General features: G+C 28.0%; 1 protein-coding gene across 1 annotated transcript in view; it reads right to left on the minus strand.

The window, feature by feature from the left end:
* Positions 1 to 4,150: 4,150 nt before the first annotated feature.
* The window catches only part of LOC112684928, a 28,567-nt gene continuing 10,608 nt past the window's right edge, over positions 4,151 to 22,109 (minus strand). Inside the window, exons 2-4 of the mRNA XM_025556658.1 lie at positions 4,853 to 5,149; positions 4,397 to 4,765; positions 4,151 to 4,275 (exon numbers count right to left, since the gene is read on the minus strand). Of these exons, the coding sequence (XP_025412443.1) occupies positions 4,151 to 4,275; positions 4,397 to 4,765; positions 4,853 to 5,149 (791 nt within the window). The remainder of the gene's footprint in view (positions 4,276 to 4,396; positions 4,766 to 4,852; positions 5,150 to 22,109) is intronic.

Here is a 22,109-nt window from a genome sequence, read left to right on the forward strand (position 1 = left end):
CGATTCGCGCATGCGCGATACAACTTACTTTTTTTTTAAATTGTAACACAAATTTTTTTCCAATTATACAATTTGCATATGAAATTTGACGATGAACTTTAATATTTACAAATATTTAATTTTTTTTTTTTGACGAAATTTTAATTAAATTCAACTTATTGTCACTTATTACTATCTAATATTGTTAAATATCTGTTTGCACCCAGAAAAGATATAAATAAACACTTTTTTATCGTAATTTACCCTCAATTTTTTTCATTCATTATTCTGAAATAAGATAGGTAATGAAAACTATAAAATTGTACACACTTAGAATTTGGAATCAAGTTTTATTTTCTTGCAATTAATTTCTACAGTCATATCTAATAAATTGTTCGAAGTTTCCACATTGATGTTCCAAATATGATTCTAAACGTTTTATAAATTCCGTTGATGTGGCAGCGTTTATTTGTTCTTCTCTCAAATTATTACAAATCAGTCGTATTTTGTTTTTTTAAATCTTTGAGATTAATAGGTGGGTCCGCAAATACAACATTTTTTAAATGCCTTCATAAAAAAAAAATCCAATAGGGTCAAATTTGGAGATCATACTGGTTATGGAATTACTCCATGGTAACCAATCCATCGGTTAGAAAAAATGTCATTTAAATATTGTTTAACTATGATGGCGTTGTGTGCTGGTGCACCGTTTTGTTGAAAATACATATTTTTTCGCGTGGCTAATGGAACATTTTTTAACAGTAATGGAATTGATAAACAAGAAAATCTAGATATTTTTACCTGTAAGAGTTCTGTCGTAAAAATAAGGACCTATAAGTACTCCACCAATTAATCCAGATCACACATTTATACCTCAAACTGTCTGAAAGTTAGTTTCTCGGGACCAGCGTGGATTTGTATCGTCTCAAAACCTATTGTTTTGTTTGTTCATTATACGATTGTTTGTGAATTTAGATTCATCAGTCCACAATATATTATTACAAAATAAATTGTCGATTTAAAATTTAACGCTAAACCATGACAAAAATTGTAATTGTCACAAGACTAGTTTGAAATTATTCAAACAATTATTACTAGTCAACAAAAATAATTTATCAACATTTATCAATATTTTAATGCTAACTAACTTTAATACTTTAATAATAACTAACTGATAAGATAAGATATACGGCAATAATCATACTATCACTTTTTATTGCGGTAACCGCACGTCACCCAGATACCTAAGACGACATTCGTAGTGAAATATCACTTTAGTTAGTTTTTAGTTGCCATTCTTTTACCAACTATGGAGGTTTATTACAAAAAAAAGGCAAATTTTGCTTACTTGATGCACAAAAAATATGTACGTACGTATGATAGACGTTACTGGGTGCACCCATTTACAGATTCAAGATTATTAAGAGGTGAATTTTATACTACATTTAGTGATATAAGAGAAAATCCAGAAAAGTTTTTTACTTATTTTCGAATGAGTGTTCGCTCGTTTGACGAACTAGCAACAAAAGTATCGTCAAAGCTAATCTCTCAAGACACGTGTATGAGACTCTCTATACCACCACTAGAAAAAAATTCTGACAGATGCTTATCCAAGCACAGCTTTTTTTGGTCCTATCGTGATAATTTTCATCAACGATGTTCCAAATTTCTTTATGACTTGATTTTACCGATCAATAACTCAATGACAACATCGTCGATTTCGGACATCTTGCGTGGAAAAATCGGACGTGTGCATGAGTCGATATACAACAATGTACTGCTGAACCGGATTTGCGTGCGCGGTGCCGTTGCGGCGACGTTGTTATCTGCGGCAGACACCGAACGCAGCGGCGAAAAACGCACGTGTACATCGGGCCTTAAAGTAAGAAATTTTAATTGTACCGGTCACATTACATTCGATAAATTCGGCCGGATGAAAACCAAATATTTTGTTTTCTCGACTGACTCGATTGAATACTTATTATACTTAAGTATATTCAATACTATACTATTTATATCGACGGGGATCTATATTATTACGGTAACCTTTATACAGGGGTGTCATTGGGGGGGGGGACTATTGCAAATGCCCCACTCTAAGAAATTTTAAAAAGTCGGCAATTCTTTTTCACATGATTAAATGCTAAAATCGGTATTAGTAAAATTTTATTTACTATTTTGTACTCAGAAATCAGATAATAAGATCTTTTAATACACGTTCATGGTTTATTAAAAGTTGGGAAATAATGGTTCCTCCCAAGTTTATGACAATCGTTATTACGCGAACCTTATAAACTTTATTTTTGGTATATTATATATTTCTATATATGTGATTTTTTATAAAACAGTTTTCGTGATATTGATACCATACAAATTGAGTTCATAATCTATAAAAAACCGTTAAAATCGTTCATATTCATCCCAAACTACGGTACATTATATTTAAGATACAATTTTATGTTTTTATAAATAAGTTCAGTAAAGTATTAAATATACAAATAATAAAATTATAAGTATTTATTTGATTAGATTTATATTATTATTCCATTAAATCCATTGATGGGTAACTTATAGCCCCACTCTCTCTTATAGTAGACACCTCCTTTTTTTCATTCCTATCGACTTCGGGTTATTTCACTCCCGATTCAAATCTTATCCATAACTCTATCCGTGTCATCAACTCCATCATTAATTTTATTTTCGTTGGCTTCTTAATTTGATTTGTATGTTTTTTATAAATTTGTATCTTTTCACCGCATAATTGTATTGCTGTAATGTTCCCCAACAATAGCAAATCGAAAAAAAAAAGTAACTTATAGTCTACCTATAGGATAAGTAAATAAAGTTGTATATACTATCTTTAATGTTATTATTTAATTGGGTAAATTGAAACGTTTCATGTTCAGTAGCGGTGCGTGAATAAAATTTACGGGGAGACTTAACTTTTGTGTAACTATGGGTTTTTATTGAATTTTCGTTGGAAAATGATTCTACTTCATTCTAAGTTATTAATTTAAACTAGGTACTGAAAAATTGATTTTTTATAGTTTATTGTAACCAATAATTATTATGATGGGTATATATATATTAGGTATATAGAAATTCAATGCAAATTTTAATTAATTAATATTTATTTTATAGATACAATTAAAACTGATTAAATAACATTATAACAAACGAATATAAATATTAATATTATAACCATAAAATATTTAAATAAATTTTAGCTATATTTTTTTATAAATAAGTTCAAACCTTCGTTCTTTTTTTCGGCGAATTCATTTATTACATCTTTAACAAACGTAGGAACTTTTACCATAACTCCAAGTAGTTGTTTTTCGATCGCTAATGTTGATAAACAAGAAAGCCGCTCATTTGTCATAGTGTTTCTGGAAAATGATTTTACGCGTTTTAACGTACTCATTGATCGTTCACTGGATGCCGTAGTAGCAAGTATAGTTAAAATCATCTGGCATAGTTTGGTATACTGAGAATATATTTCTTGTAAATCATCTGAAACCAAAAATTAAAAATTAATTTAACTTATTTTCAATCATACATTTCAATTTTTAACTTTTAAAAAAATATTCCAATATTTCACGAGGAGGTATATGTTTTTCTGTGTCTGAGTAGATTACTTGCAATTCATTACGCAAACGATGTTCATCAAAATAATTTGCTTATTGTTTTAGTAACTTCAGAAATTTGGCTTCAGGAAAATTGTTTGAATAAGATTTGAATATTTTTTCATTCGTTAACTCAACAAACTCAAAATTTGAAAAATCCTTAAATCTGATGTCAATTTGAATAGTTAAAGAATTCAATACTGCATACGATATTTTACGAAGAGTTGCTTTTAGTTTACAATCATTAATCAATGTATCATTCAATTTGTTTGCTTCTTCACAACAATCAACCACGATTTCTTCATTTCTTAATCTTGACAAATTATTTCTTAACTTTTGAACTTCATTAAAACATCCACTTATATCAGACATAATTTTAGATTGTAAAAAATTAAATACATGGTCAGTATAAATAAATATTTTACTAAAAAATATTAATAAATAAACAAATTTAACATCATTTAATTTATCTAATAATTCAGATGCAGTGGTGATTGAAATTGGGTCCCTATTTGATTCTTCCGTCACGTGTTTTACCGCGTTTTTTAGTTCTTGAAAATGAATTTTAATTGTTGAAGCGGCTCTGGAATGATAATTCCATTTTGTATAACTATGATTTGATAGTTTAAATCCTTGTTCTCTAAAAAGCTCACTTTTTTTTGTTGATCGACTAAAAAATGTATGAAACATTGTTAAATTGCATATGAACATTTTGACTGGTTGTATCGTTTTTGCACCATGTAGCAATACTAAATTTAATTAATGGGCATAGCAATGAATAAATAACGCACTAGGATATATTTGTCTTATTATATTTTGAACACAATTTTTTCCTCCAGCCATTACTGAAGCTCCATCATAAGTTTGACTTACGATTTTATTTCTTACTTCCCATTTTATAATTCCAACATTTATCACTTCTGCTAAGCCCGATCCAGTTTTGTCTTTAGAAACATCAAAAAATCCAACAAATCTTTCTATATTATTTTGATCTATAAAAAATCGAAATATTATGCTCATTTGTGATCGACATGAAACATCAGTAGTTTCATCTGCTTGTACATGCACAAAACTTGCAGATTTAATTTCTTTTAAAATTTTAGAATTCAAAACTTTAGTTACACATTGTATTAATTCATTTTGAATGGTATTTGATGTGACTTTAAAAATTGACTAGGATATGAAATGCTCTTTAAGAAATTGTTCTTCTTGGGAGAGTAAATAGTAAAGTAGCTCCATATAATTACCTCTATTTAATGATTTAGTATTATCTCGATGACGTCGGAAAGCGAGTTCTTGTTTCCCCAAATAGCAAACTACATGAATCATTCGAGCTAATATTCGTCTGTTAACACCAACTTGTTCATTATGTTTTTGCGCTGCTAGTCGCCGACCTTTTGAAATGGCATGTTCAATACGAATTTTTCCCAGAAGATGAAATTGTTCTTGATTTTTCAAGTGTGTTTTCGAAATAGCATGTTTTTCTGCTTTTCTTATAATATTTTTTATAGTAGATATTCCATCAAAACTCCATTCTTTTTCACCTCGAAAAAATACACAAATGAAACAAAAAAGTTTGTTGCGTTTATTACAACCACTAAGCCACGTAAATTTATCATACCAACTACTTTGAAATTTACGAGTATGAACTAGTTCACTGAACGATACACGGCTTATGTAATGTATATCTCGTAGTTCTGTTTAATTGGGAATGGGAAATTGGGAACTTGAAGTTTCGTTCAGTTAGATATAGTAGTTCGTTCGTTCATCATTCACTGAACGATACACGGATTGACTGAATTAGAGGTGTGTCGTTCGCGAACGAACGAGTCGTCGTTCGTCCGATTTAATTATTCTTATCGTTCGTTCGTTCATCGTTCGTTCATCAACCAATCGTTCATTGAACTAGGTCGTTCATGAACGACACATCCCTAATACGTATTCACTGAATCACACCACGATGGACATAATATATTATGTACACACATACATATACATAGTAAATATAGTTTTCAACAGTATATTATTTACACATAGATTACACAAATACTTGAAAATAATTTTAAAAATTTTAAATAATTTTTTTTTTCAATGTTATAACTATTGGGGAGACGTTGTCTCAAAGTTTCCCCACTGTTCATGTTCTTGTTTATCATCATGATTTTGACATCATTATTCATTACTAATCTAAACATGTTTTGTTCCGAAAAAATATCTTATTGATAGTCTATCGTCCATAAATATTAAATTTTTAAATATATAAGTAACCATAATTTTTTAAATATTGTGAAGTCGGCAAATTTAATCAGTTGTCCCACCCTTTCAAAAGTTGAAATGACGCACCTGCCTTTATCCTATTTTAGGTACCTTTATCCATCCTTATTACGAATTCATTAGATAGTAAGATACTTTGCTAGTATTCTGTGCTTATATTAATATATTAATATTACCTAACTATTTTTAGACATTGAGACCAATACACTTGTCCTTTTTCGCTCAGAATCATTTTTCGATGCCAGGTTAGGATAGGCCAGCATTTCAAATGTTCGTTATATACATATGTTTGAATGCACCTACATTGAATTTTAAATTTTTATGCACCGTTCCCGTTACGTTTTAGTAATTTGATATTGTATTTCGCATAGTTGCATATGATGGACTTCTGCTGTAATTCATTATTTAACGGCTAATGAGTTTTGACCATTTACTCACACAATAAATTTCACCGATATTATGGGGTACATATTAAATTGGTTATGGGCTAAGTTGCGGCTAGGTTAGGTTAGGTGTCATTTTCGATATGGAGACCACTAACTTCGGCCCGATTATATTTTAGCTGTAGGTGAGTTGTAACTTGAAATAATTATTACCAACAGTGGCGTATTTACGGGGGGAGGGGTACAGGGGTAATGGACCCCCCCCCAGAACCTCTTTATGGACACGTGTTGATCGTCGATCCCTCCTAGAACTGAACTATTATACAAACAACATCAAGCACACGTTTCACACCAAAATTTATAATTATATATTTTTTTTTGTAATTTTTAAGTTAATTTTTGTATTAATTATTTTTATTTGTATTATATAATTTAATATTTTGAAAAAAATCATTTTATGTTTTTTTTATAAAAAAAAGTTGTCGCGGCACACCTTTCAAATTTCACGGCACACCCTTTGGGAAACACTGTTATAGAGGTTTAAAAATATCTGCCTTACAATTATTTTAAACTTTCAAATTACTTTAAATTTATCACTTCAAATGGTACAGCAAATCATTTAATAAATTTAATTATTTTTCATTAGCATAATGATTAATAAGTACTAAGTAAATACTAACTACTGATATGTTAAAGAAATATATATAAAAAAGTTGCTGACAATTTCATATTAAAATGATTGCCCTTAGTATAACTGTATTTTTGTAAGTAAATCGAATTTTTAAAATTATTTCTTTTACAAATTAATTTTAAATACTGCATTTGATATTAAAAACAGAAAAGTTGTAATGTATAATTGCAGAGATGAATATTTTACTTGTATATTTTAGCTAGTTTTTATACTACAGATAAACAGTGGCGTAGACTGCAGCCTTAGACCGATAACATATATTAATATAATAATATTATAATTATATATTAACAATAGAAGCAAAATACATTTTTTTAAATTTTAAAAAAAAAAACTTATACAATGTAGATTTTAATATATATTAATATCAATATTTATATATATTTTTTTTTAATACAAATTAAAAATTAAAATTTTATAAAAGTTGCAAGTATTATTGTTTGTAAGCAGAATATTTAATATAAGTATTATTAGGTACCTATTACACAAACCACAAAAAATAATTATGTTAAAATGGTAATTTTATGACTTTTTTACAGAAATTAAATTTATAACTTTTTATGATGTATTCATATTTATCTTTGCTTCAAAAATATATGTCAAGTTGAACTAAGTAAAATTGTACTGCTGTTAAGCTAAAAATGATACTGTTTAAGGTCTTACACATTATCAATGTCTATAGTGACCATAACTATACAATTTTTAAAACCATAAATATTATTTCAATTAGTATACTTACGATTTTAAGTTTTATTTTATATAAAACTTAAAAAAAAAAAATTTATTTTATAGCTTTATTTTATTTTTAATTAGTTTACTTACGATTTTCTTATAATATTGGAATTACCATTTACTAAAGATATTTATTTATAATATTATTGCTGAATATATATTACTGTTTTTTTGTTTTAATACTAATTAAGGGTAACATTTCGCTAGGTTTATATCTGTATACGATTTCGGCAATATATTCACTATAAAAGTTACAACCTAAATTTTTCAAATTTTACCGCCCATCTAATATATGGTGAAGTGACTTGTTATTGATAATGATGTAGTTTTAGCTGAAATAATATAAATTGATTATGCTATTGATGAATTTGCTTCTTAGCTTGAATTTGACACTACGGACATTTATGTCAGTATCAAATTCCTCATTATATTCATAAACTAATTATACTCCATCATATTATAGACTATGGCACCTTCAGTCTCTCATATTACTAATACATCGAACCATATAAAACGCAACAAGTGTAATAATTTATTATTATGATGTGCAATTAGAAACGCCAGATTATTACTGTCAACACTACTAAATTAACACATTAAAGTAGTTTTAGCTGTGGCGTATATAGGAGGTCTATTAGACTGCACTCCCCCCACCCGAAATAGAAATAATGTTCACAAAATTTCTTATTCCTTTATAGAAATTGTTAAATATATAGTAGCCTCTAGGTGCCAAATCATTTGCTAGTTTCTATCTAGTCCTCCCAAAAATTATTTCTATACATGTGACATATGTGCACACTGAGTTTTAGAAATGGCAAATAATAACCAAACATTAAGATGTCAGTAGCTGATACTTTTCTCTATAACTGGTTCAGTGTTAATAAAAAACATATAAATGTAGACCTTAGATAAAATAATATATGTATTCAATTCAAATTGACCCAAGTATAAGTAGTAAATATTTGTTTAGTAATTGTAGGATGTTATATCAGCAATCAGCATATAAACTAACGGTTGATGCACAAAAGAGAGTATTATCTTTTTAAATCAAAAAAAAAATCTGCCCTGTAATTATATTATTTACTATAATAATTTGTAAAATAACAATAAATGTCAAAAATGTATGTATAGTTATAAGGAAAATGAAACATTTGCACACGGCCCACTCGAAAAAAAGGCCGACATACGGTAGGTAAATAAAATTAGTTGCATACTTTTATCAAATTTTAAAATAATAAAATTGTAACGGATTTTTTCAAAAACAGAATAGAATAAAAAATAAAATTAATTATATTTTTTTTTGTCCTCATCTTATAAACTCACCGCTAACTATTAAATCATCTTCACAAACACGGTGGTAAATATATAGTAACTAAAGGCTTACAATTATATTATGCTCATATTATATCTAATTTGTTTAAAATAACTCCAGTTAAAAATGAAATTATTACACGAATTTATGCAACAAACAGTTGCAAACAATTAAATCCAAGAACTAAGTTTATGAGTCATATTAATTTTAAAATTTATAATTAATATTTGATTCAATTGAAGTAAAAATAGCATTTAGATTTTTTTTATAAATAATTCTAATATAAATTATATTAACGACCACCAAATCAATATATCCAAACGAATTAGATCTGTATTCTGATGATTTTCCAAAAGAATGGTTCAAATTATATAGTTTAATTTATTCTTATCAAGTATCAAAACATTTTGCTGGCCAACATAAATTCATTAAAGATATGCGAGACATGCATTTCAAAATTTGTAAACATCTCTAAGCAATTATCTTACACAGCTCATTATAAACTGCTTTAATGAAAAATCATTTTCATTATTGAAAATAATAAATAACAGATTACGATATACATAGGGCCAAGAAAATTTAAATGCTCTAGGAATATTATATATAAGAAAAAAAAAATTTTAATTTTTAATTTATACCTATATAAATATAATAATAAATATTAGCTAGACTAACTAAAAAATTATGTTCTTGTAAGTTTATTAAATATTTGTATTTTAACAGTACAATTTTATTTTATGATTAATTCAACTACATTTAAGACACAAATAATACATAACATTATTTAAAAAAGAAATTATGCTTACTTTTTATTTTAGAACTAAAAATTTTGAGAAAGACGATTTGGGGCCCGAAATTATAAATTTTACTGGATCCATGAATTATTAAATCAGTAACTAATTACAGCTATTTCAATCCCTGTAGCTTTACCTTTATTTGGTCTTTTAAATAGATGTACATTAAATTTTCGTGATTTTCATAAAATAATCGATATGCATATATAGCGTGATTTTACCACAAATTGAATTGAACAAATAAAATGGTGAGCTTAATACGTTACATTGCAAAAAAAAAAACTATCATTGATTTATGTAAAGAACCATCTCATTCAGTCAAAGGCGTATTTATGGGAGGCTCCAAATAAAAAACATTGTTGTTGAAAATTGTTATTTTGACATGGATATGTCTTAAGGCTGGGGGTTATTTTGAAAATTTGTCTTGACACTGAGTTTTTGCTTATGCCATAATTTAAACATTTTATATTTATAAAATATATTTATTCTTTTAAGAAAATATGTGGTGAAATTTGAGTGACTCTACTAAAGAAATTGTTCATTACAATGTAGTTTTTATATTTTTTTAAAATTATAAATCATTAAAAAATCGAGTTTCTTATTTATCTTATTTCCCAACCATCTATAACACGGAATACATAAATATATATATATTTATATATATTTTACAAAATTATATAAGACGCACTTTTCTATTAACTATAAAGACATCAATAATTTACGTATATGTAATAATTTTACTTCAATTTTTATATAATTACTATTTAAATTAATCCAATTTACTGATACTCGTGTAAACATAATAATATACTAAGATTTTGTGTAGAACTATTGTGGTTGGTTGAAAATCAAGAATTAATTACACGTTCATGTGACTGTAATCACTTGATGAAGACCTTGCAGAGTCACCAGAAGATATTTCTTGTATCAAATAAGCACCCACGTGCCAACAGACGTGGAAAGAAGTTTTTCGAAATACAAGGTTCAATTTGATAATTTAAAAGCACATTTTATTACATCATGATGGTACTCATTCAATAATTAATATACATTTTTATACTAGACCTAAACACATATTTTAAATACTTATATTTAAATTGTATTTTTTTTTTCGTTTAATATAATATTTTTTCATTTTTTTTTAATTTTTTGTTTTTTAACACAATAATTTTTTTTTCATATTTTTTCATTTTTGAGTGCATAAATATATGCATATTTAACAATAATTTTTGCATAAAAATCCGGGCCCTAGTAATCAGTAGCGTTCCTAGACCTTTTTATAGGAGAAAGGCGAACTTCATACACATATTCACATGTATGTATTTTCCTAGTATGATACAAATAGCTAATAAATAACAAACATTTAAAGAAAAAATAGGCCCATTCGCCCCCTCCCCCTTGAGGACGCCCCTGACTGCAATGGTGGCAAATAAATGTCTATAAAAAACAAAACTATACTGAAAACGATTGATTGACGTTTATGGAGATATAGATCTACAATTATTATACATATAAAACCACACTACGTGACAAAAAATATTACGCTCCACGCCTATTTTCCGGTAATTGAACACATTGATATACAGTCTCTATACTCGTTAGAGTCGTTATACTCTCGGTATAACGAAGTTCGATATAACAAAAACCTTGATATAACCATTGATTATAGAATAGATTATATAATCTATAATCTATCTTTACTCTATAATCTATTCTATAATCAATGATATAACGTATAAAACTGTCGGACCCTTGAAAATCTCGAGATATAACAAAAAATTAAATGTATTTTGGTCCCCTTGATATAATGAAGATTTTTTGGTCAAAGTTCACGTAATATAACGAATTTTTACAATTTTGGAAATTGGTACTCCACGTCTTACGAGTTTGTTTCGGCTATTATTATGCGATAAGATGTTCATGTATCATTTATATGATATACGCCTGTTAAATGTTAATTGTATTAAATATAAACCTGCGGAGTTCTCAATAATGATGAGATTTTGAATAAAACTGGTGACGAAGAGCCCCCGTAAGCTCGAATGTAGCAATATTAGATCGCCGAGCCATCTTAAATTGATTACAAAGACATGATATTGACGACAGTGTATTTTGTAATATTCTAAATTTGGACAACACTATTAATCGTGTAAGCGCAAATGGATACAAACACAAAAAAAAAAGTATGTATGTAGTAAACAAAAATGTATGAATGTATGAATGTATCTAATAAAATATTTAATAATAATCTAATATTTTATGTCGGTATATTATTATAATAATCTAATAAAATCTAAATTTTCTTTTAAATATCGTTTAAACAAATTTTGTTGATTTATACTTTTGATGTAATGAATTTCGATATAACGAACTTTCAATATAACGTACTTTTTGCTCGGTCCCTTGAAATTCGTTATATCGTGAGTTGACTGTATTATAGGTACCTACAGACATATTTACTACCAGTCGAGGCGTCATTGGGGGTAGTTCAAGGTGTACGATAGTACCACTAATTTAATAGTATTAATAATTGGCTCCCTATGATTCATGGCTGCTATGCATCGTTATAATTAATTAAATAAAAATAAAATATTTATGCATATGATATACTATCAACTTTATTATCAAATATATCCTACGACGATTTTCAGAATAGGTAGTGTTACTATTTAGGAGAGGTGGCAAAATATGTTAGTACCTTTAAGGTATAACGAATACAACTACATGATGATGCGAAGCCTCCAATATAGTATTTTATATACATCGTCTTATCACCACTTACTATTCCCGATACCGTTATACGGTATTTGCAGAGCGAAGCATTTTGATATTATACTTGTGATAAATATTATGAGTAATAAGTATATAGGTAATAAGTTCTTCTAATAATCAGTCCTCTTAATCCATAATATAAATGTATTAATACACAATTTTATAAAAATATTAGTGTTTAATTTTGGAATCAAAGTGAATTTCTTCACATTTGCCTTCTTTTTCCCAATAGTTATGAAATAGCTTCAATTAGTTGCTATAGCTGCGTATAAGCTTTAAATACATTAAGTTGTTAGCTATTTGAAAAATACAATGTAATTTTAACTTAGGGTTGTAATGATTTAAAATGTTTTGACTTAAAGTTATGTGATGAATACTTATATGTTTTTTTTAAATTATAACTTATTATATTATAAACATATAATATTATCTCTTCGATGATTGTGTCGACCTGCCTGTTGAAATCCGTGGTTGATGTTTGAGGAATAAGATAAGGTAATCAATTTGTACTTTAAAATATTAATAATTTTTTCTATTACTTACTTTTATTAATTTTATTTAAACTTCTTTTATACACATTAATAAATTTTAAATTATTACAGAACGTTTACAATTAATTGTGTCTTTTTGCATAGATGATCTGCGTAGACTTTCACACTCGCCTTTGACCATCTATACAAAATTACAACAAGAACGCCTCTCTGTTTGTGACTAAAAACTATGCTCTTTATATCTAATGTTGTGAATGTGTGTACGTGTGTGTGTAATATCTTATCATTAATACTTACAATTTATTCTTATACTTAATGGCTATCGATTATTATAATTATTTAATTATACATTCAATTTCAAAAATTATATGAATGCTTAAGCGCATATCATTACAGGATTATAATATAGAAGGTGATAATATTTACATATATATATATATATGCTACGGATAATGTTAACATTTAGATAAAATCGAAATTAGGTGGATAATACCACATTAGCCATATATAATCATTAGCCGCCGTGAATATTATTAAATGTTAGCTAATTTCTTAACAATAATAAAAATGTATAATGCATGCGATAAAATAATTTTAAATTATTAACAATATTAAATATATTTAAGACACAAAATATATAATATTAATCATATAATATAATAAAATTATTAATTATTATTAAACAATAATATTATGTGTTTATTTTTAATAGGTAACCTACTCTTAATACAACATTAAATTGAGTATTTTATTTTATATTTTAAATATAGAATTAAAATGTTATACTTTATTATTACATGGCATACGTGCATGACATTTTGGATTGCACAAAATGCTAAATAATTTACACTTGCATCGTTTGAGTCACAATTTCCCTCAATGATTTTTGAACATGTACCACCTCATCTAGCGGAATTAGAAGCAACGGACGAATATCGAACTGGTTTCTGATTTATAACTGTAGCAAAGTACCATATTTATTGCCAAGTTTACAGTATTGTTCATCATCGAGGTCGGATTAAGATCCTATGGGGCCCGGGGTTGAAATTTTATAAGGGCCCTTTTGACAAAACATGCTTTACAAAGCTGCTCGCTATGCTCGAAGAACGATACATTTATTTAACTATTTCACAAATTTTCATTTGCATTATAAAGTTATAAAATTAATAGGTATATAAAATAAAACTACTAATTTTATTATGATAAAAAATGTATATCGGCTTAAAATTGTTTGGATCCCTTTCACTTAGGTACTTAAGAGAGCACTGGGGTTTCCGCCCCGGCTAGACCCCCCTTAATCCGTCCTTATCCGTCCTTAATAGACACAACTGCAAATATAATATTTCTTGGTTCCCTTCTTCCTCTATCCTCTATCTTACCCATTCTATTTAATATATAACTTTTAGGTTTCAATATTATCCAAAACTGACTGGCTAACGTGCTAAAATTATCCGAATAATGTTGATATTTCATGTTTATAAGCGAAAAATTACACATTATCCAAAAGGCATGGGTAATGTCAACTTTATCCAAATGTTAATATTACCCGTAATATATATAAATATATTTTTTAAATTATCTGGTTAAATGTTAAAATTAGTCTACTTAAATTTTCACACACTCTAAAAAATCTAAAATGATACCCCTGACTACCAGTTGTCACAATGAATGATAAGTACCCGTTTTAAGGAGTTATGTTCTCCTACTGAAATGTATGTATAGTTTTTAATGAATATGTCATAGAAGTTTCATTTATTCAATTTCCAAATCCAATTAAGATTAAACCAACAGACTAACGACCTTCTAAAGTACTTACAAGTTCCTATATTTGCTATGGTTGTACAAAAATTCACTTAGCTCAACTGTAAGTTATAATTTAGTAATAATTATAGTGTTATGTATTTCAGTTAAATTAAACATACATTTATTCAAAGCCCCTGTGGGGTACTTAAGTACTTAGCAGCGCTTATTTTAACGTAAGTTAGAACACATATTGCGTAATTTTAAATACAAAATTCACAGCACTAATTTAAGAGTTGCCCATTTGTAATTTCTAAGTTATACTTCATTTTATTACACTTTAGCTACCCAATGTCAGAAACTATTGTCTACAAACTCTAAGTTTAGAACGTAATTTTTAAAAATAAACTCGTAATATAAATCCATGGGCATGAGGCTATATCCTCACTATAAACAACGAGGATGAATTTATAGTATATAAACTTCTACTAAAATATATTCTTGTTGCGTGACTGTCTACCGGGTATTACAATGATCATTAATGATATAAATTAAAAAGACAAATTGTGAGAATAGCGAATATTCAAACACAGCAACAACCAAATATTCTGAACGTCGAACCGTTGATTTACAGCGTAATCCCAGTTAATTCCAAGAGTTTTGTGACCGGATATGATTACAAAGGTATATCCAGGGTCAATGGAAAAAATTTAGGATAATTTCCTCTTTCTTAATAAGTACATTCTTAAGGTACCTGCATACTGTAGAATAAAATCGAGCCAGAGTAGACTTAGTTTAGTTAAATTGCTCTAGCTACACTATGTACACTATAAAGAAATTTTAAGAAATTTGTTCTAGATAGTACAGTCTCTGAGAGCACGTAGAGCTAATAATGGTATATCATACAATATGGATAATATTTCGTTAAATGGATACCTAAACCATCATCAACGGAACTTGTTCCGTCATTTGGATGTTCATCAAAATACCAACATTTAAATTTGGATAATGTCTTGTAATCCCGATTTTAAAGATGGATAGAGGTCCTGCAGACCCAGCTAACGTTATTGGCGTAATAATCGACCAGAAAAATAAACTTAACCGTTTAGGAACTTAACTTGGCATACTAAAAGGTTGGTATTGTTCTGAAAATATACAAATAACCACATCAAATTCCATTGACATCGAGCAAGTGAATAAGAAAAAAGAAATGTCTTTAAGTGAAATTGTATCTTCTTTAACTGGAGGTCAAGGTATTTTTAGCTGTTATTGTAAAGACAAATGTCAAACTAAAAAATGTGCTTGTTTTAATGGTAATTTAAAATGTAATTCTCGTTGCCATAAATCACAAGCTTGTCTAAATAAATAATAGTTTGTATTTAAGTATTATAATATTATGATATTTGTAAAACATTTACTTCAAAATAATAATTTAATTTAATTTTTAGGAATAAATATAGTATATGGAAATTAAAGTTTCTTTTTTTAATTTTTGCTATGTGGACATCCAAATGACAGAACAAGTTCTATCTATTTCACGGAATATCCATATTGTGTAATTACATGAAGTGGAGAATCCACAGTTCCATTTCCATGGATGCAAACCTTGTCCATTTCGCAAAACGTACAATAACACGATGCGACATATATATTAAAAACATTTAAAGTATTTTTAGTTTAATTTGCTTTTGTTAAAAAAAAAAATTACAGCTTAGCAATTAAATAGTATTTTAAGTAACTTACTAAATTAATTATTAATATTACATAATTTCCAAATATTCAAGAAACATTCAAATCAAATTAACAATAATAATAATAATAATATAATCTAACATAATTACATAATATTTCACTTTTTTTTCCTCTTCTGTTTCTCTCGATCATGTTCTTACTAATAATTTTAATTTATCAGAATTACAACTAGCTATTTTTTCTCATAAATCAATAGCGTCTGGTCTCGATAATATTTTCCCACTCATGCTTAAGCACCTTCCCAAAAACTCTTTAGACTCTTTCATCTTTATAATGAACAACATATTAAATAATCAACAAATCCCCTCGTTGTGGAACTCTTATAAAATCATACCTATCCCTAAAAAAAACTCTTATACTTCCTTCCGACCAATAGCAATATCTTCCTCTTTGTGTAAAATATTTGAATATATGCTTAAGTCAAGGCTTGATTGGTGGCTTGAATCTAACTCTATCCTATCGACAAATATATTTGGGAATCTGGGAACCACCGAATGCCTCGAAACGTTCATAGATCATACTTATCACTCCTTTTACAACAAACAATTTTTCGTTACTACACTCGTTGATATTCATGGCGCCTTTGACTCTGTCAATATCCCCACTCTTATATCACATCTTCTTTCTTTGCATACTCCTCCTAAATTCTGCAACATATTGCTTTCTCTTTTTAATCGTAGAAATCTCATCTTCTTCTCTCCTTTTGGCTCATATAATATTCGTTCTACTTTAGCTCTTTATATTTCAAACTTGTAAAATTTGTAAATTTTAACCTAGACATCGAAGAAAATTTCGGGGGAGGGGGGTACAACTTGTTAACTCTCCCCCTGCGTGCGCCACTGTATAAAGGTCCGTGTCCGTGTTTATCGTCGATAATGTCTGTGTTTAGTAGTAAAATGCCTTTTTAATTTACTAGGTACCATACATTCGTTCTTAAGTTTTTCTCCACATACCAAACATTGAGGAATAGGAATAGTTTCTGATCCACAGAAAGTGAAACCAAAATTTAAATAATTATCATGGTACTTACGGCTTGCACTAGAAGATTGTGTACCAGATTTGATGGTTTCAGTAACTGTCGTTTTTTTTTTTTTTTATTATCGCCATTATTTTCATCGTAATCGTTAAGCTTTCTTTTTATATTTAAAAACTTATCCATAGTTATTATAAAACAAACGTCGCAAAAATTCAATAAAATTTAGGCTTGTCGTGGTGTGGTTTGAACGTAATCGAGAAAATGGTATCGAGAGATAATAATATTATTACCTAATAACGATCATTATATACCTATTATTCGATAAGTAGATAATATTTATTCAAAGTGTGCCGTGACTTATAAAAACTAATAATAATATGCCGCGATGGGGAAAAATTTGGGAACCACTGCTCTATAAACTAAACCTTTGTATATTATATATACATAAATAAATCTAAAAAGAAAAATATAATTATCATTAAAGGATCCCTGGATACAGTTTAATATAAAAAACAATTTCGTTGTTTAGTTTGAAACTTAATTGAAACTTAATGAGGCCAATTCGTCTACGTTAAAACAATTTTACAAAACTTTTTACTGAAAAAAAAATTATTTATATTCTTTTTATGTACGTAATTAGCAAATCAAGTTAGTTGCAGTGTTCAATAAAATTTTGATTCAAATTTTCAGAGGTTTTTTATTACACAATTTTTCATTGACTTTTTGTTTTTTTATTGTTATTTTTTCTATAGGTATGTACTATACTTATACATATATAGGTACGGTCTTCAATGGTTGTTAGCATTAGATGACTAGAAGATAAAAATAATAGTTTTTGATCGAATTATTACATAGTGTAGAATGCTCATAGAAATAAAAAGTTTTTTGTATTTAAATAAAAAAAATAACCAATGAATCTTTATTGTTATAGTGTAAGTACAATGATTGGAATCGCAAAAGAAAAATACATAGAGTTTTCTTACAAAAACAATTTCAAATAATTGTGTATATATGTCTTGCATATACATCACATATTAATATATTATAATAATTGAAATTCTATAGTATTAAAACTTCTATTTTTATTATATATCTATATAGTACAAACTACTTTAAAATATATTTAATACATAATATCAGTCTTGTCTCGAACGTCATCCGCAACGCACATGCGAAACCCGTCTGTTTTATATTAGATTATATCTATTACAAATGTTACTTTTTTTTTCTTTCTTTTTTTTCAAATTTTATACTGTCGTATGCAAAAAAAAACCACAACACATATTAATCTATTAAAACAAAAAAAAAAAAAAAAAATCTTACATTATTTAAACAAAATCTTAAAAGTTACTATTAACTGCTATATTAAAGTAACAGCGCATACTATCATCCCGGCCCGGTTATCAGCCAGCGCGCGGTCATTAGTGCACAACGCAATTAACACAGATAACATAATGAAGCCACATAAACCAACTGGTTCAAACACTAAGTTAAAACATTCGACAATCGGGTCATTAAACATTCAAAATAATTTACGAGAAACACGCTCATTAAGTACAACAAGCGATGTATTTAATTCATCAATTGAATTGGACGATAATGACGGAAATTACGAAACGCTCAAAAAAACTTCGAAACGCAATCTCTCTGTGACAGATACACAAGAATCAAAAAAAAAAAAACAAACCAATGTTTATGACGGTTAACAGATTTTCCCCTCTCACCACAGACGAAAACACCGTAATCGAAGAACAATTAAAAAGCCCCCGCACAAACGAAAACAACACATTAGATTTTTTTTGTCAAGAAAGTTACATGTTAAGATTGAAGATTGAAGAAGTGAAGAAGTGTCAATAAAATCGTCTATCAATTTTTTATAAGAACTGTAATTTAGCCGTTAATTGTTCTGTAATAAAGCTTTCATACGGTTTGGAAATCAATCTTCGGTTCATCATGATACGATCCCATCCTAAGCTTTTAAAAGTTATCGGGCCAAAGCCCAAACTTAGTATAGGGTTCAGTGTTAGTGTATTATTATCTTTAAATGTATATAAACTGATCTAGGTAGGTAAGCTTTATACCGATGATAGTCATCTCCAGGCTACTATAAGGATCTCCTATTTGGTTCTCCTCCATAAAGACTAGACTTAAGATCATCAAAACCAATGCGTACAGAAATATCACACTCAGAGTGGCATGCTGCTACCATACAGTATCGAGCATACCTGTGCCCGCTTTATTGACCGAGGAGAGACACAATATCTATGAAGGCATGGAGAAGAAAGCAGCCAGAAGCCAACTTATAACGAAATGGTGTAGGAAATGGGATGCCTTGAATGAGAGAAGATGATTTGTTGAAGTTTGAAAAGGATCCCCCTTCCCGTACTGAGGAGAATGAAGACAGGAAAATAAGATGACGAGACAGGCGAACAAAAAAAATAAATACTAGACTAAGGTTCTCACATTAGGTTAGCTAGGCCAAAATAAGAGGGATAGAGCCCCCAAATATTGTGTTTTTTTTATTATGACTATACGTAAGTAAACGTATATTACGTAACTATATACTCGTATATTATATTTATGTCGTGTGTTATCATCAAATTAACGATAGAGCCAAGAGGAAGTAATGCTAACATAGTTCCCTCCTGGTCTTCGGTTAAAAAATATGTTATCTCTATACCTACGTGACTCTATTTAGACTTTAGAGCAAATTTCTTTATAATATAGTCATGCAGTCTAAAGGTACACGTACACTGAATTTTCTTTTGGAGTAACTAAAGCTAGATTTATCTATGCTTAGTCTAGGTAGTGTATACAACACCTAGATAACTCTAGCAGTTTCTTCTCTAAATTCTAGATAGAGCAAACAATAATTGTTGTACAATTATTGTAAACAGTGAACATAAAGGTAAGACATTTTAATGTGTACTCTTAGAGTAGTCTAGTTATATTCAACATGCTTAGTAGACAAACTAGTGTATAAATAAAGCCCAGGCAAATAACTTAATAATAATGTATATGTAAAATGGTAATCAATATTGACAACATATTTTCATATAGTACAGTGTACAGTTATTTTTCCGATATTGTTTATAATGTTTAGTTTATAAATATAAAGACGTTTTATTGTTAAAAGTAATTTTTTTAAGTTACATTATTAAATATTTTCTTTTGAATCTACGATGATTGATTTTGTATGGGACAAACAGATAACTAATCAGTTAATATACTCATAATTTATTGAGTCGTCTCCTAGACTTTGGAATTGTTCATTAAAATAATACAGAGACAGACAATTATAGGCCAAATGTATGGAGATGATCGCATAAATAAAAGAAATAAGTAATGCAGAAGTTAAAAGAAAGTTTTACAATTGTACAATTAGGTGCCAATTGTAAACTAAGAAAAATTAAAAATAAAAATGTAGAGTTGGTATGGATGAAACCATGAAAAATTCTTGAGAGTTTTTGATTCATTAAAATGTATGACTGGCATTTCTGAATATATGTAGACTGTTGGGACTATTCCAAATCAATTGGTAAGCTATTGGTTAATACACTATCTATTAATAAAATTAATAATTAATTACTAATATAATTAAAAAGCGATTTTGAGTACTTTTGAGTACGGACTAATTAATAAAAAATAACGCTTTAAAAAAAAAAGAGACATTTACTGAGGAAGGTTACTTAATTTAAATATAAATGAAAATTAACTTATTACATTTTTAAATTTATTTAAAAAAAAATTAAGTAGGTAATATTTAAATGTATTGATGTTGCCATGTCAATTCTCTTTCAGTGGACATAAAATAGTGATTGAAATGATCACATACTTCTTTAGCTGTGGAAAATTTCTTTGTACGTTGGTATTTTTATAAACTACCCTCTAAATCAGCGGTTCTTAACCATAGGGTCGCGACCCAATTTCGGGTCGCCAATAATTTTAAATGGGTCGGATAAAAATGTAAAACGTTAGTATAATATTTTTATTTTTAAGTCTTATAAATAATAAATGAAACCTCATGTACGTTTGTTATCACGGAGAGAAATTTCAACGAGATTTTTTGAATTAAGAACTGAAATAGAAGTATTTTTATGAGAAAAAAAATTCACTGTTTTCCATCCATTTTCAAGATATAATTTGGTTGACAAAAGTTGCGTATCTATCAGATATTTTTTCGTTATTATATGAGTTAAATTTGAGTATGCAAAAGCCATAAACTAATATGTTTACATGTTGTAATAAAGATATTAACTAAAATCAAAACCAAATCAAGAAACAAGCTTGATGTCGAACCCACGATGCGTATTTCACTTACTAACTCTAAATTGATTCATTGGTAAAGCAACATCAAGACCAAGGAAGTCATAAAATTAAAAATTATTTAAAAAACAATACAATATTATTAAAAGAAATGTTTATTTTTAAATATAATGTAATTAATATCATGACTTGTTATGAATACAAGTAATAAGAGTAAAAAATGTTATTCAATTAAGAGTACCAAATAGTTATTTTTTATTCTGCCATTGAATATTATTTATAAAAAGGTTGCAGGAAAAATTTGGTAAATATCTTCGGTCG

Source organism: Sipha flava, unplaced genomic scaffold, assembly GCF_003268045.1.
Source record: "Sipha flava isolate LNK unplaced genomic scaffold, YSA_version1 258_pilon_pilon, whole genome shotgun sequence".
Taxonomy (NCBI): domain Eukaryota; kingdom Metazoa; phylum Arthropoda; class Insecta; order Hemiptera; family Aphididae; genus Sipha; species Sipha flava.